General features: G+C 44.9%; 1 protein-coding gene across 6 annotated transcripts in view; it reads right to left on the bottom strand.

Annotated features, from left to right (window-relative positions):
- SCAI (suppressor of cancer cell invasion) overlaps nucleotides 1-16,289 on the bottom strand; it is a 38,625-nt gene that overhangs the window by 20,275 nt on the left and 2,061 nt on the right. For 2 of the 6 annotated variants that reach the window (XM_017810115.1, XM_017810113.1), the window contains exons 2-4: nucleotides 7,894-8,025; nucleotides 1,029-1,124; nucleotides 330-416 (exon numbers count right to left, since the gene is read on the bottom strand). In XM_017810115.1, coding sequence (XP_017665604.1) covers nucleotides 330-416; nucleotides 1,029-1,124; nucleotides 7,894-8,000 — 290 coding nt within the window. In that variant the 5' untranslated portion in view covers nucleotides 8,001-8,025. Of the gene's footprint in view, nucleotides 1-329; nucleotides 417-1,028; nucleotides 1,125-7,893; nucleotides 8,026-9,572; nucleotides 12,203-16,289 lie in introns of those variants that run through there. The other 4 variants (XM_017810110.1, XM_017810111.1, XM_017810114.1 and 1 more) reach the window with 4 other exon arrangements.

The raw sequence follows: 16,289 nt of genomic DNA, 5'->3' as shown, positions 1-16,289 counted from the left end.
GTGATGGGTTCATTGGAAAGTTTAAAGGAACACTAAGCTCCCAAACTTGTAAATCACACTTTTGCAGGACAGTCCAATGCAGCACGCATGGAAGACACTTTGGTGGCAGGAGATAAGTCCTCAGGCAGTATCAGTGTGAGCAGCAATGTGGTACCAGGCTCACAGGTACCTTTCCCTGCAGCCCCATGCAGTCCCCAGGGCCCTCATTCAGAAACGGGCATCGTGACTCAGCCCAATCACTGATTCCTCCTGACTGAGCATCCAGACATTTGGCAGGGAACTGCACTAACCCTGCATTCCCCACTGAATCCTCTTCTGTGCTTACTTACTAATAATGGTAATAGAGCTGCCCAATCTTGGAAGCAATTTCCCCAATTTGCCACCTCTTCAACCCATACCGATTGTCCAATACTTGTCTATTTTGCAAGAGAGAAAAGAAAGATTAAAAGGCATTCCCAAATTTCCCAGAACATCCCACCAGACAAGACAAAGAGCCATTGCAGGGCCAAATTCAGCTCTCGTTCCTGGTGCAGCATTCCCAGTAGCAGCCCCTACAGAGCCAACAGCACAGCACACACCCCCCAGAACAAGGACCATTTATCTTGCATTAACTTGCGAGAACCAGACAAAAGTGTGATGCACAAAATACACACAACAAAAGGTCACAACTTCCCGGGAGAACGCTCAGACTACGCAGCCAGAGGAAGGTGTGAAGGATCAGAGCCCACGCTGCAGCAAGAGGCTTCACACCATTCCAGATGGGTTCTGCTCTGCAGAATCCATCATCTCCTCAGTAAGACATTAAAGCACCACACATTCAGGTAGAGCAAAAGGGTTTGTTAAAAAAGCCACACTGAAAACTCTGCAACATTTTAATTCATTAGACTGTGAGCACTGCAGGAAGCGGCTGTTCCCTCCATGCTTGAACAGCACAGTGAAATCTCAATCTTAGCTGGGGCCCTGGGCATACCAGAGATTAAAGCTGTGCTGAAACCCACACAACTCATCTGCCTACAACATTCCCTTACCGATGCTGCTGTTGGAACTTCCAGAGTTTGGTGTAAACATCAAACGTTCGCCCAAAATAGGACTGCCACTGCTTCTGCCCGTACTGAGGTAAATCTCTGCAAGAGACAGTGACAAAGGCAGAGTAAGGGAGCACATTCCAGTCAGCCCAATGTGACAGCAGCCTGTTTCTGTCCAAGTCAGAGCAGCTTTGTTCAGAATTGACTTACAGTACTTTAGAATTCTGCCTGCACCCAAAACTACAAGAACCATGATTCCTGGAGTTTCTCAGAACCTGTTGTTCTGAGAATCATTCCAAATAGGAAACAACCATGTTCCTACATGCCACAGGGGATCTAAAACATCTTACAGTCTTGCTAAAAGAGAAGTAATTTTATGGTTATGTGTACAGAAAGCTAAATTGGACTCTTAAAATACCACAGTAAAAAAAACCCTCATGCAAGAGCAAGCAGAATAATCTAATAGAAATTAGTTCATTTAGACTTGTGCATCATCATAATATTTCTTGCAACTCATTAAGGAAATAATCTTTTTTAAAAGGATGAGGCTGTTTGCTGTGTTTCAGAAACAGAGCTTATAACATCACCAACAAATCCACTGTCCAAATGTCACCAGGTCAGGCCAGCACATGGATGTTCACAGTGAACACTCGCCAGGTCACATTACATCACCACCACAATATTTGTCACCCTCTAACTCATAGTTAGTGACATGTCACAACATGAGACTTTCTGGTGTTTTCATACCAGTCTCCAGTGCTGTGAATTAGCCAACCCAGTTCAATTCTGCTTTCATATCTCCACTGGATTTCCACGCTGTGGTGTGTTTCCACTCCATAACTATGATGTATTCCTAAGGATTTTGGCTCTAAAGGTTTGTGCTCTCAATCCTCACAGAGGGTTGTCACCTGGGAGTGACTTGAATCTTGGAACAAGTGCAACAGAGGACACCAAACCCCTCAGTCTCACTGAGCACATCTTGCCTACAAATATACACTGAAGCTGATTCAAAGAAGGTGCACAACTCTACAAGTAGAAGTGGAATAGCTTTTCCAAGACAGCATAATCTTTCATTTGATTCAAGACTGATTTCTCCAGGGAATGCTCTCTCAAATCACTGTGCTGGTTAATGTACCACCTTCAGCACACGGGCACAGAAAAGCAGCACATTCCACTTCCAAGCCTGGAGGGTGGAGACTGAGGGAACCACCACCTTTAGGAAACCTTGCCATGTCCTCTGAAGGAGTCAGAGAAGCAGAGCAGTATACACGATTTCAGAGCATTCTGGCATGTTTCTGATCATTGTAATTGCTTTAACAGCACCCAAGGTAGGAAAGGAAATTAATATTCCTTTGCTCCTCAGCCAACTGTACTTCCCACACAGCTTGAAGGGACCTAGTGTAGCTACTACATGTAAAATTAATCTGTTACCAGCCTGGAAAAACATTCCAGGACTTGGTGCTGGAAGATGCAGGAAGATGCCAAGGAAATTGTGCAGGATTTTACCAAATTTAAAAAAAAAAAAAAAAAGTCCCCTCAAACTTGCAATTGGCTGCTCAAGGCACCAGCATCATCCAGATACAGCTTGATACAAACACATGCAAATCTACAGCGTTTACTGCAAGGAATGATGCACCACTTTCCCTTGTTGTAATAGATGTAAACATTTTAGCTAAACAAAAGAAGTTAAGGCACTGTCCAACAAATGCCCAAGATACACTGGAGGCTTTGATATAGCAAGAGGTAGCTTTAATTTAATTAGCACATACACAAGATTCAATGTTAAAAAGCAAAAATAAAAAGTGAATACAAATACAGAACAACGCTAAAATGGATCATTTAAAAAAAATTATACAAATCAAAGTTCCCCAGCACTAACTTATAGAATGACTGAATTAGGAAGCTGACTCAAAAAACTCTACCAGTAGTAAATTGAGCTTTCCAGGCCAAGTTGCTCAGGACATTTGAGCAAAGGTCTAACATATGGGAACAAGAAAATGCCCTTCTCTCAGACACTGAGAAGTAGGTATGTGCAGCCATTAAGAAATAAGCAGGTACCTATGTTCTGATCATGCTCATGCATCTATCCCTCATCAGTCAGATAATTAATACACTCTCCATACCTCACCTGTCACCCCAATTCCATACCTTCCTCCTAGCCTAAACATTCTTGTAAAGCCCAGTCCAACTCACTGTGCTGTGTTAGATCCGAGTATCTGAAAATTAGTGTCATTTTAAGAAGCCTCTGTTAGCACAGTGTCCATGTGTTTGGCCACTGCTGTCCACGGCCGCTGCTGGGTGTCCACACGGATATTCCTCAAGCAGCGTGCTCGCCTAATTGCAGCTGGCATAGCTGCACAATACCACGGATTCCTCGGCTCCCCAGGGAACGGGAAAGATCTCCATGGAAACAGACAGTAGCACTTGTTCTTTTGATAGTATTCTGACATGGCTGTAATAAAACTTCATTTATGACAATACATTACTGTGGTTTCACCACAGCTTCTCGCAGACAGGAGCTGCCCTTCCTGCCATCCATTTACTGCTCTGTGTGCTCAACATCACACATCGCTCCCACGTACCAAGAAATTTGGCTGTGAGAAAACAGATGCATAGGCAAAAGAGGACATATAGTGCAGGTTTTTTAATAGGACCAGAGGAGAAACACCTCAAAAGAACCCTAAAGCCTGGCTCGATTAACACAGATCCTCTCACCGATGGAGACAGGGAATACATGACCCAGAAGCAATTATACACCCAACTTCAGAACTAAAGACCTATATTATGGGTCTTTATCTCACTGCTTCCAGATCTACAGAAGGACACCAGAACACTATGGAGAGACAAAGACAGCAGGCTCAGGTTCCTGCAGAGTGTGCCCAGCCCAGGCTGCTGGTTCAGAACAGGCAGTGCTGGGGCACGCACTCAGGCTGGACACCACTGCAGGAGGGAGGAAGGGACAGCCAAAGGAATCCAGATGCAGAGGAGGGAGTGGAAATGTCTTGATTTAGGACAGTACAATAGCCTCCAACAAGTGGAAACCGTTTCCAGTTTTTTGGCTTTTAAGGCATTCTAAACAGGACATGAAGACTAAAACTCAGATGCTCTAAAAGGATGGGTTTCCCACATTGGGAAAACTGGTTCCCTTGCTGCACTAGAGTGGCTGGTGGATAAATTCCACAGACAGTCCAGAATTTTATCGAATTTTTGCTGTACTCCTTGTCTCAGCAAAGACCAGCACTACTTATGTGCTCATAATTAATTCTCTGTCAGTAGTTCATTTCAGCCATGCTGCTGGCAGAAGCCAGATAATACTGGCTGAAACCCAATTAAAGGTGCTGAGGTGTGCTTGGCCAGCACCACATGGAAGTTGTCACACAGGGACAACTTCCAGAGATGTAAAGAAGTTGAGAAAGTCCTGGAGACTCAGCAGTATGCTTCAAAGAGGGAGGTTACAATAACTGCAAGTTTAATATTCAAAGCTTTAAATACATTCACAGTTTTGACAGGTGATAAAAAAGACAATTTCCTTTTATGTTCATGGGCTTGTAGTAATTACAAGCTCCTGTTCCCAGAACTGAGCAGCAGCAGGATAACAGTGGTGTAGCTTCCTCACAGACTCTAATAACCCACAAAGGCACGACCACACCAGGGCACTCCCCATAACCTGCCACAGCAGTGCAGTTGGTGGGAGAAGCCACTCCCTTCCCAGGACCACAGCAGGTACACCTGCAGCACTACCTGAGGCTCAAGAGGCTCCTGTTGTTTCTAAAGCAGCAGCAGTGTGGAACAAAACTAAGGTTCCATACTTACATCTTACTAGAAATCTACAAAATACCCGGTGCTACAAAATACACACTGTAACCGTGAATCCCACAATCATTAAGGTCGGAAAAGAGCTCTGAGATCATCGAGTCTGACCTGTGCCCGATGCCCACCCTGTCCCCCAGCCCAGAGCACTGAGTGCCACAGCCAGGCCTTCCTTGGACACCTGCAGGGGGGGGACTCCAAACCTCCCTGGGCAGCCCCTGACAAGGCCTCACCACCCTTTCCAGGGAGAAATTCTTCCTGATGTCCAACTTGAACCTCCCCTGCCACAGTTTGAGGCCATTCCCTCTCCTCCTGTCCCTTGTTCCCTGGGAGCAGAGCCCGACCCCCCCCCGGCTCCCCCCTCCTGTCAGGGAGTTGCAGAGCCAGAAGGTCCCCCTTGAGCCTCCTTTGCTCCAGGCTGAGCCCTCTCAGCTCCCTCAGCTGCTCCTCTCTAAACCCTTCCCCAGCTCCGTTCCCATCTCTGGACATGCTCCAGCACCTAAATGTCCTTCTTGAAGTGCAGTGAGGGGCCAGAACTGGACAAAGGACTCGAGATGCCTCAGCAGTGCCCAGTACAGGGAATGATCACTTCACTAAAATGTGGTTGCGAAAAGTCTTCTAATTTCTTAAAATTTCAAGCTCCTCTCTGATACTGAACACATTTAAGCACTTTTTAACATTAAAAAGAAAATAATACCAGTGACAGGACACCGTGAAAAACTGCTTCCTAACACCCTCCCTCTTTCCAGCCTTTTTCCAAGAAAAAAGCAAGTGGGAGTGGGGAAAGCAGAAAAGAGAGCCATTGGAACATACTTCACTAGCAGTTTTTCCTAACTTGTAGCCCAAGGTACAGATGCTAGAAAGACAATGTCCCCTCTGCACTACCCCAGGCATGGCCACCGGAGATGGTATCACCAGGAGCACGAGCACAAAGTACACTTTCGAGCAGCAACCTTGGCAGACCATCATATGTTTTCCTCAAATACTGTATTTGGCATCTGTATTGGGAAGAGAGGAAGGAAATGCTACTGAAACAAAGACGTGGCAGGCTGAGCCCTTGCAATTTTTGGCAGCAGCAACAGCTAAGCAGCTGCCAACACAGCCATAGGCTCAGCTCCCTGTAGCTGAAGTGCCCAGAGGAGGTTTTGGGAAGGAAATCATTGCTCTCCTCTCCCTCCCCCGTCACTTCTTTTCCACAAAATGTGGTAGGGACAAGAGAATGGCATAAAACACAGCAGCAAAGGCCATCATCATTTTCAAAACAGAAGGTGGCAGAAATGTATCAGATGCATTTATTATGCTGGAGGGAAAAGCAAGCAACCAGACTAAGAATTGGGATGCTTGCCAAGTTATTTTCAGGTGAACTCCCCAGAGAACAAGCACTAACAGATGAGATACCTGAGAAATATAATGTTGCTTTATCCAGTCATTATGCCCTTGGCAATCACAGGTCTTAGAGGTGAAATGGTGATCAAGTTCAGTACAAGAAGAACATTAACTGTGCCAGGTTACAGTAAGGACAGAGGCAGGCTCCCATTCGAGAATGTTCTTATTTTCAGACAGCACAACTGCCTGCTAAAGGCCATCTCTCTATTTTTATTGGCCATATATCATCTAAAGGTATTTTCCATTTTCTTTTCATCTAGCTGGACAAGAAGCTTTCTTTTTGGCAAAGTACCACAGATATACACAGAAACTACATCTGGAAATCTGATACGAGCACTAACTCCTTCCATGCTCAGAGAAGAGACAGACAGGCTGGAGGTACTCTGCCACCTCTCTGATCTGAACTGAGCAACACACAGCCACACATGAACTGGATTCATTTGTACTCTTCAGGGACTCAGGCCAAAATTTCAACCAAGCTCTGTCATGGAGACAGACAACGGTCTCGATGATCCTTGTGCGTCCATTCCAACTCAGAATATTCTGTGATTCTGTGATGGAACTTGCTTGAAATTTTGGCCTGAGTCACTGAAGAGTACAAAGGAATATCAGAAAGCCAATGTAATGTCATATATGGTCCTGGAAATCCTGGTCTCAAGATCTCAGTCCTTTTGCTCTAGACTCTCTTTCACGGGGTGTCGAATGCAATCACCAAGAACTCCCTGTCTCTACTGCCCATTCACCATTCAGATTTTGGAACACAAACTGTTTGTTTTGGATTTGGTAATCAACTCCTAAAGCACATGAAAGGATTATCAATAGCGGGGGGCGGAGGAATTAAAAACATCTTTGCTAACCATCTGTGTTTGACTAACAGCAAGCTATATGGGCCCAAACATACAGGATTACTCAGAGACCAGTAAGAGGCTGCACTGCCAACCAGATATGAGCTCAAACTCATGTTGCTTAAGAGACTCTACAGTAAAGCTTAGAAATAAACCAGCTCCCGAATACATAATGTTTAACTCAGCATATATTGACAAAACAGGATTGTCTACATCACTGTCCAAACCTGAACAACTTTCCTTGAACTCGCTTTACTCTTTTTTGCCTGCAGACAAACCAGCCAGACTTTCTAGTTGTTGTGAGAAATCCTTTGTAGATAAATGTAGCTTTTACCTTTCTCCACAGTTCAGTTTAAGCATTTCTTTCACCAGACACATACAGGGTATGGTTTGAATGTTTCTGTCTATCACATCCTAGATTTCTTTCCAAAAAATATTCCATCTTCTCCTTTCCTCCCACCTAAGACAATCCTCCTCATCCCTTTTTTCTTGGCACAGAGACTGTGGTGGTTTGGACTTGCATGCAGTAGATTGTACACAGCCACACCTAGTCCTTAATTGTGCACTTCATAGACAACATTTCAGTAAAAATTCTATCCATTTCAGGGAATTTCCAACTCCTAGTTTACTATTAACTGGAACCTCTACTCCTACAGACATTCTTACGCATGGTCCCAAACTACCCATACATAGATGCATTGTTCTCTCCCAAAGAAACTTACTGGGTTTGAGTTCAAAATGTTCATTGTACAACTGACTTCAGCATCACATACTGAAGTGTGTGTTCCAAGGCTCTTCTGAAAGAATACTGTCAAAGATGCACTAACCTTAAGCCATTGAAGAGCTGTTTAGACTTATCCAATAAGTAGCAAAAGTCTGTCACTGTTTTCCTCTCTGCTTGAGGAATATCATCTTCAGCTCCTCCTGATGACATGATTTCTTTTAGAGCAAACTCAATCCTATGAAGAAGAAAATATCCATGTTACTCAAAAATCGAGGGCTGCTGTGAACTCATCCAGATGAGATGCACGTTCAGTTCCATGGGGATGTAACACAGAGCATGCAGTTCTCCCACAGGTTTCTCTTCTCAAGACTCATTAAAAATAATGGCTGAGAATCAAAGCAGGGGAGTAATTATTGCACAATGCACTAGTTAACAGAGCAAAATTAAAAATAACAGTGGTACAAGAGTCATAAAATAAAATAACTCTGAGGACCTTTTTCACAAACACAAAACTGCCAACGAAAGGACTGTAGCACAAACAGCACTTGGGTTTCACACTTGGACAAAGAAATCCTCTCCAAATTTGCCTTCTGCAGAGGTGTTTATCCTGCACCCACATTTAGAGAGACCAGCCTCAGTTCTCTTATCATTTCATTTTCTTCTGTAACTGCTGAAAACTGTAGCTCACTAGTTCCTATTGCTAAAACATAGCAAACATTTAGACAGAATGCTAAAAAATGCCCTTTCCTTCCTCTCTGCTTCCTCAAGACTGTTTAATTCCATGGCTTGCACTGCCCACAATTATACCTGCAGATATATTTATACTGTTCATATGAGCAAAACATCATATCATCTGAACAAAAAACTAAGATAAAATGTAGATAATCCTAGTACTGAATAAGTAAGGGAATAGGAAAGCCTACAGAGGCAGAGTGGTGTTTAAAATCTTACTCCAAACATACAGATATCAAATTACCCTTTTGAGCATCCAAAGATGAGCTACAGATTTCACAGCAGCAGCAACAAAACATCTCCTCTGTAAATGGCTGCCAGGTCTTCAGCTCTTCTGTGCTCAGGATTTTAGTGCAAGATAAACACACCTCTAACTGGGGACATGCAAGAGCTTTTACTTTCAGCAGCTTCTCTAGCGGTTCTAGTGGGTGCTTTTTTAAGCAACAAGTTTCCCTTTGTGCAGCAACTCAGTTTGGATACTATCTGCACAAATAATTATCTACTTATCCCAACTGAAGCCAGGAAATGGCAAAGCTAACTCCTTCCACCCATTGGGAAGTACCTAATTTCAGCAATTGTCATAAAAAACCTTCACAAAAATCAAAGAGGCTTCAGAAATACTTCCCTGAACAAACACTTCATGCCTACCAAAGAGAGGAGAAATTGGTAGTTTCCCCCCAGCATTTGGGACAAATTAGGGAGCCATCCTGCCAACCAAGCAGTCCCCTGATTTCCCAGTTTGGACAAGATGCAGCACCCATCCATTTGTTTTTACACACCCACGTGACCGCCAGAGCACCAGGGCAAGGCCAGGGGGACACTGCACAAACCACTTGTCAAGGAGCTCCAGAAAAAGGTAGGAAGTATCTCTGTATTGTCAGGTAACTGCAATATGGGTGGCAGAGTCCAAAACATACCACCCAGATGTCACAAGCTTTGGCATGATGCAGGTAAGCAAGACATGAACATTGCAAACCACGAGCCTGTGTCCAAAACCTGCGAACATCCACATTCACACAGCACAGAACAAACACCGAGTACTCAAAGCACCAACGAATGAGATGGAAGTGAACAGCGAGACCTAAAAACCAGATGTCAGAAGTAGCCAGGAGGTGATTCAGGAATTCCAGGAAGAGGACAATACCCCGGGACCTGTGTGCTCCTCAGCAAGGGTGACCTAAATCCTGCGGCGAGGCCGTGGGTTCTGCGCACTCCGCGTGGTAATCCAGGCACTCCAGAGCAGCTTCAGACACATTTGCAAAAATTCAGGAGCTTGCTTAAATGGCAAAGCATGTTTCATACAGTCTGTGTGTCTGTCCTTTAATCTCATGGCAAAGCAGATTTTATTTTATGTTACCCTTAAGTTATACTCCCCAACCACTGCCAACACTGGCCAACAGAACGAGTGTTAGCCCTGACACAGGCAAGTAAAACCAACTTGGTTTTTGTCTGTTCTTTTAAACCAAGCAGTTCGCATGTGGAGGAGGTCCACCAGACCCACTGTGAAGAGGCCATTTATACAATCAGCAGAAGACACACTAGAAAATCCATAGCCTGCAAATCTGAAAAGTATCAGAAGGCAGGAAAAATAGGCAAAACTGGCTTTTCCAGCCGACAGAGAAAGAAAATAAAATTAGGTATCTCATGCACTGGTTTTGGCTTATCATGCTCCGGAGGGGGTGGTATTTGGTGGTGTACAAAGGAAGAGCCACTATCAGGAGCAGCTCGGGAGAGGAGGAGGTGCTCCCTGCACTAAGGACTGTGTTGTAATGCAGCAGCAGTACAGACAGGAGGGAGAATTATTATTAGAACAGCAAGTGGGCACAGCAAAGGGAGGAATATAGCTCCTGACATCGCCCTTTCCTCAGGGACTGCTCAGCTCCAAATGAACAATATAAATAAAATGCAGCCAGGAGTACAACCACGTGGACCTCTCCTTCCCTTTGACACTTGAAGTTATCCCCATGGATCTGTGCTCCTTGTCTGCAAAAGAGACAGTTCTCCCAGTTCTGACAGCCCAGCTATACCAGGAATATCACCTACTTTATTTTTTGTTCTGTGTTTGAAGCTTTTTGCTTTTTTCATGCAAAAGAAACTGTTCAGCTGTTTTGCATGACAATTTTTCTTAAGTAGCACATGTTAAAAAAAATTATCTCCAGAGTCTGCAAAAGGAGACACTGAAACATTGGTTTAAAAGACTTAAAATAAGTCAGAAAATGGTGAATTCCAGCAGAACTTATTATTCTCTCAAAGATTTTAACAACTCCTCAGGCCATACAAGGCAGAAAAATTGTGCTGTCCAAGCCTCACATTTGGCATGCCAGGTTCTTCCAACGCACTCTCAGAACACAAGATTCTAGGTTTGCTAAGTGCAGTACATTAATACATTTTACAAATTCACCCCATTGCAGCACCCCAGATAGCAGAGCTTTAGAGACATCCCAGAGGATGGCATGACTGTCCAAGGCAGCTGGAGCCGAAGGGCAGTGGGAGGAGGCCATGGGACAGGACGGAGGTTTCATGGTGCTGGCCAATATTTTTAAAGTCAGATGTCACTTACATCACACACTCTCCACTTCCCTGTGGTTTGCCGTCTTTTGGCTAAGGTTTTCCAGGCTTAGCTGGAAGGGAAAAAGTGCTGAAGTCAATGGTATGCACTCCCCACTGGCCCTACCCCAGGATTCAGGCCTGCAAAGCAAGGCAGGCTTCGTGAGCAGCGAAGGAACGCTCTGGTTCAGGAGAATCAAGCTGACAATGCAAGTCCAGCATGGATAGTTAAATAAGTGTATTACAGGCACATCCTCTTAGATTTATTACAGAGCCAGGATCACTGTAACCCACCACTGAGCTGCCTGGTAGAAGAGGGGGGTCATAACTTCACACCTGACACGTACAAGCAAATAAAACCTCGGGGCACTGAGGATTCGGTGTGACTGTAGGGCACAGTGCTCGGGCAGATGTCAGCAGGGTACAAGCTCTAGATAAAAGTGAAGACAGACAGAACCAGGAGCAGTTTTCCAGAGCTGCACAGCAGAGTTGGCTGGACATGGCATCTTGACCTCTTGACAGAGCACTTGTACAATTCACCTGCCTCTTTAAGCCATTACTTCTGCTCAGCTGTGGGATCTTGACTGGTTTTCAAATGCTTCCCACTCCTCACTTAGAGATGCAAGTGGTACTAAAAACCAAAACCAAACACACTTTGTACATCTTGTTGATACAGGATTCTCCTCAAACTAAGAACTGCTCTCCACAGAAACCAACAGTGGAAAACACGTTCCAGTCTATCAGGATTTTAAAGCTGTCAAACCTCGAGTTAGAGACCAGCTCTTTTTCCACTTTTCATCCTGACACATCTCCCACAGCATCACTGCCAAAAGGGGACGTGATACAAAGCCAGACATCCAGCTGGTATCTATTTCTTATCCGCAAATTAACAACACAGATAAAATGAAGCTCTTCATCACTGATACCCAAAGCCTGGAACCATCACTTCTCAAATCTCTTCCAAAAACCAGCTGATCTTACTGTCATCAAGCAGGATATATACCTTGGCTCTCTATTTGCCTCTCCTTTTCTTCTACAGACTGGCACACTTGTCTCATGTTTTCTTTCAAAGCTATACTGCACGTTTTGGGAAAACCATCTGTGTGTTTCCATGTGATCTGCTCAGAGTGCTAGTCCTGACAGAGCCTCAGACAACACAAAATTCATTAGAGTCCAAATTCACTCCTCTCGTCAGAATACCTAATTCTCCATTGAGAGCCACTGTCCTGAAGTTCCTGAGAACTTTCTACCCAAGAAACACCAAGATAAATAAATAGCAATTCCCCCAGACACGCACCAACAACCTCACAGCCTGCTGGAGTCAGGCCTCCAGAGGAAATGGCAATGAGCAGTTATACATCAAACCATTTTTTCATAAAATACATGGCAGGGGAAAAGGATTTCTTTATTATTTTAAGGTTTTTAGTAAAATTTGGAACCGAACATGGACATTCCTCATCCCAAACACTTTTCACCTCGGGGAATGTCTGCACTGCAGTGGCTGCAGCTCTCCCAGATGCACCCAGCTCCTTTTCCAGCAGCTTGCTGGATGCTGCAGGAAGCATCTGGGAGCAGGCTGAGCCCACACCTGGGCTCTGGCAGGGCTCAGTCCCAGGGGACAGCGATGCCCAGGGCGAGCTCAGAGAACAAGCAGTGTGTTTGTGTCCCAGCTCTGCTCACTGCTCTGGGGCACACATGGAGTGCACAAGGAAAAGGGCTTATACAAGTTACATACATTTTATTACTGCAAACCGAAAGTTCGCCACTTTCACATGAAGGTGTATTTCCTTCCTTAGCACATCGAAGATGAGAAGATCTGCAAACACTGTCTCAGTGCTTTGTCTACAGAATCAGGCTTTTCATTTGTTTCGCATGTCTTTAAAAGTCCCTTTATTGCTTAAAGCACACCTGTCTGTAACCAGAACTGCAGCTTTGGCATCTTTTCTCCCAGAGAAACACGGAGGTGCTCATTAACATCACACCATGGAAACCGTGTAGTCCCTTCCTGCCTCCTACATTGAGATCATGGAAGCCACACCTCACCAGCAGACTCTGAATTCACTCTGGGCAGACTCACTTTGAATACAAGAGACATGATCTCACCATGGGATGCACGTGGCCTTCTTCAATCACCTTCAGAACATAAAACTTTCGCTTCTCTTCTTTATGTTTCTGCCACTGGTAATTTGTTCCACTTTTGTCCATTCTGCGCCCTCTGTGATCCCTTTTTCACTGCAGTTCACGACCTTTTGTGTATAGGATGAACAAAGGGCACAGGCTAAAAATGTCATCACAGTTGGGCCTCTGCTCTTCTACTGACTTCACCAGTTCGCTACTAAAAATGGGCTCAAGCTCAAAGTCAGACCAAGGCAGAATTTCTGGGTCATCGGAGCCCAGGAATCTCCAAAAGATGGTGCAGAAGCAATGTGGAAGAGGATGCAAGTATTTCCTTTTATCCAAATTCAAATTATGAATCTGTCGTGGTGCCTGCATACCACCTACATGGTACTTAGCAGTCATTTGCATTGTATGAAAGAGCAAGAGAAAAAAGAACATCAGGCTGGCCCACTCTTGGCAGGGTGGGAGGGTAGAAGGGAGACAGAAAAACACCATCAGCTGTGGCAGTGAGCTGTGTGTATTTACATTTCACAGGCTGAACTATTTAGTGGTTTATTTACACACAATGTTCTCGAAGCGGCTAAAATGCCAGTTGCGTTTTATCTTGATTTTGTGGTAATGCACATAAGCCACAGAACCATAGGGAGAGTCTGCAAATGAGAGATGAACCTCGTACAGCTGGAAAAGCACAAAAGCACGTAAGCCACTGTGAGAAGGGAGAGAGATTTTGGGAGCACAGGCACAAGCAGGTCTGAAATGCATTAGTTATGACAAGAGACCAAAATACAACCCTGGGACTCAAAAGCAAGGATCCAGTCACAGTGCAACAGCTTGTGCTGCAGGGATCACACATCCCAGGGTAACCCTCACAGCCAAGCCAACCTACGGCACGGCACCGCAGGCCTCGGGTCTCTCCGGCTGCCCCTCCATGTTGAAGTGAGGAGGGAATTGCAGTCAGCTCCATTTTATGCACATTTGGTGGCAAGACGCCAACACAACTGTTGACTGAGCCAAATCTGGGCCCCCTTGAACTAAGCCATCACCCAGAGCAGGGCGGAAAAGCACATGCCTCTCGCCTCCCGAGCAGCCAAGTTCCTGAAAAGCACCCCAGTTGCAAGAAAGATTTTCTTCTTTCTTTCCTCCAACGACTGATGTTTTAACTCTTTGATTCACTATCAAAGAATTTAATTCATTAATTCAAAATGGAACAGCAAGCATCAAGCTGCATTGTACAGCAACTTGACGGAGAGGCTCCTTTCCAGCGAGCCAATGATTTACTGGCTGGCCCAGATGGAGCTGAGGCCAGTGCCCAATCTGGAGGGCAGCTCTCGCCACACTCTGCAGCCTGTTCCCATCCTTGGCCAAGGTGCCAATGGCTGCCTTCCAACTGGAATCGTACTCCGACAAAAGAGAACGCAGGACAAGCTTGGGAAAGCCTTCTGATCCCTTCAGTTCACTTCTTCCCTCCAAACCAGGGTATGGCAGGAGCTGCCAGCAAGGTTGGGAATTGCATGGAGAGTATCATCACTCTGGGAATTCAGCCTCCTGAGCAGGGACTGCTGCTGGACCGTGCTTCTGCCTCACAGCAGAGAAATCCCTCTGCTGACTTCTGCTTTAATTATATTTAAAAAATTCAGCTTCCAGTCTGTGTTCCATTATATTAATAGCAATAATTAAAAATACTTCAAACAACGAGTCCTCTAAACCTGCAGTTCCATCCAGGCTTTCTGGCACCACACACTTCCTTTCCTGACTGACATCCTCAGGGATCCAGATTGATGGTTACTCTGTTCCATCCCTGCTGCAGGGCTGTGCTGCGTTCTCTCAGCACATGTAAACTGCAAGGTAATATTTGTGTTGGCAACTTCCTTACATACTTTACAGAACCAGACCTCAATTTGACCCTCTGTGCAGCTCCCACATACAACTTGGTCCACTCCTTTGAACTGTTTCCTCTTGCTGCAACACATACCCCATTCCATACCTCTGTTTAAAAACTACATATCCAGAACAGAGCTTTTGTGCTAAAGGAGAGCAGGTCAGCTACAAAAGCCAAGCCTGCAGAATGTTCTTATGCAAGGACACCAAGGAAAATTCCTTCTACAAGGATTGCTCCAACAGAACACTTTTATGAAAAAATGAGAACTGCAAAAAGTTCTGTGAAAAAAGCCATCAACACCCAGGTTTTTCTGGTCAGACTCCAAGAGCTGTAGTGCGCTTTGGAGGCTGGCGGGGGGGCATCGGAGGGTTTTTGTTTAAAATCAGTTACATTTCAGCTCTTTAGGCAGTAAGACCACCTCAGAACAGACCTTCACACCACAGCTCTTCCTTGCCCAAAGCACACCACACAGAATAAAAGATAAGCCAACAAAGTAACGTGTCCAGATGATCCAATGAATTCCCATTATCCATCTGTGCCGCAGCAGATCATCAACAACTCCATTTAAAGCCAACAGAGCTAAACCAGAATAAAAGTGATGCAAGGAGAGGGGAGATGTGAGTGGCACACGGCAGAGAGGCAGCTGCAGTGCGAGCAGGGGACTGTGCAGCCGCAGCATGTGACAGGAACAGCACTGGCAGCAGCGAGGGAGAGCTGCAACCCCAGCTCCCACCTCCCCAAATCTGTGCTCCCAGTGCAACACTGTGGACACCACCATCTGATTTCAATGCAGAACTGACTCGGGTTAGAAGCTTCTCGATGTTCTGAACGGTTACACTCCATTTTTATTACTTGCCTCCATGAAATAAAACAGGGACACAGAAATTAATAACAATACAGGCAATGTGTTCCTCCCACTGGAAAGCACTTTCAGCATCTTTATCACTTGTAGATCAAATTTCTCAACAGAGCATGATGAGCACAGAACACAGTATCATTCTTACACATAGAGCTAAGTCCAACTAGACATCTTTGTGTTAAAATCCCCCACGTTTGTAAGGAACCTGGATTGCCAATTGAATTTTGATGCTGCATTATACTTATATTTCGAAATAAAACAATGATCACAGTCTTCTTTGCAGCACAATAAAATATTTCTTCTCTCCATACAGTTTCCATGAATGGTTTTTCTATTTCCCGCAGTAAAGAACCTGGCCATCACA

This window comes from Lepidothrix coronata, unplaced genomic scaffold (genome assembly GCF_001604755.1).
Source record: "Lepidothrix coronata isolate B3197 unplaced genomic scaffold, Lepidothrix_coronata-1.0 Scaffold28, whole genome shotgun sequence".
NCBI classification, from domain to species: Eukaryota; Metazoa; Chordata; class Aves; order Passeriformes; family Pipridae; genus Lepidothrix; species Lepidothrix coronata.
The sequence above is the reverse complement of the archived record's forward strand: the minus strand, read 5'-3'. Positions and strand labels throughout refer to the sequence as shown.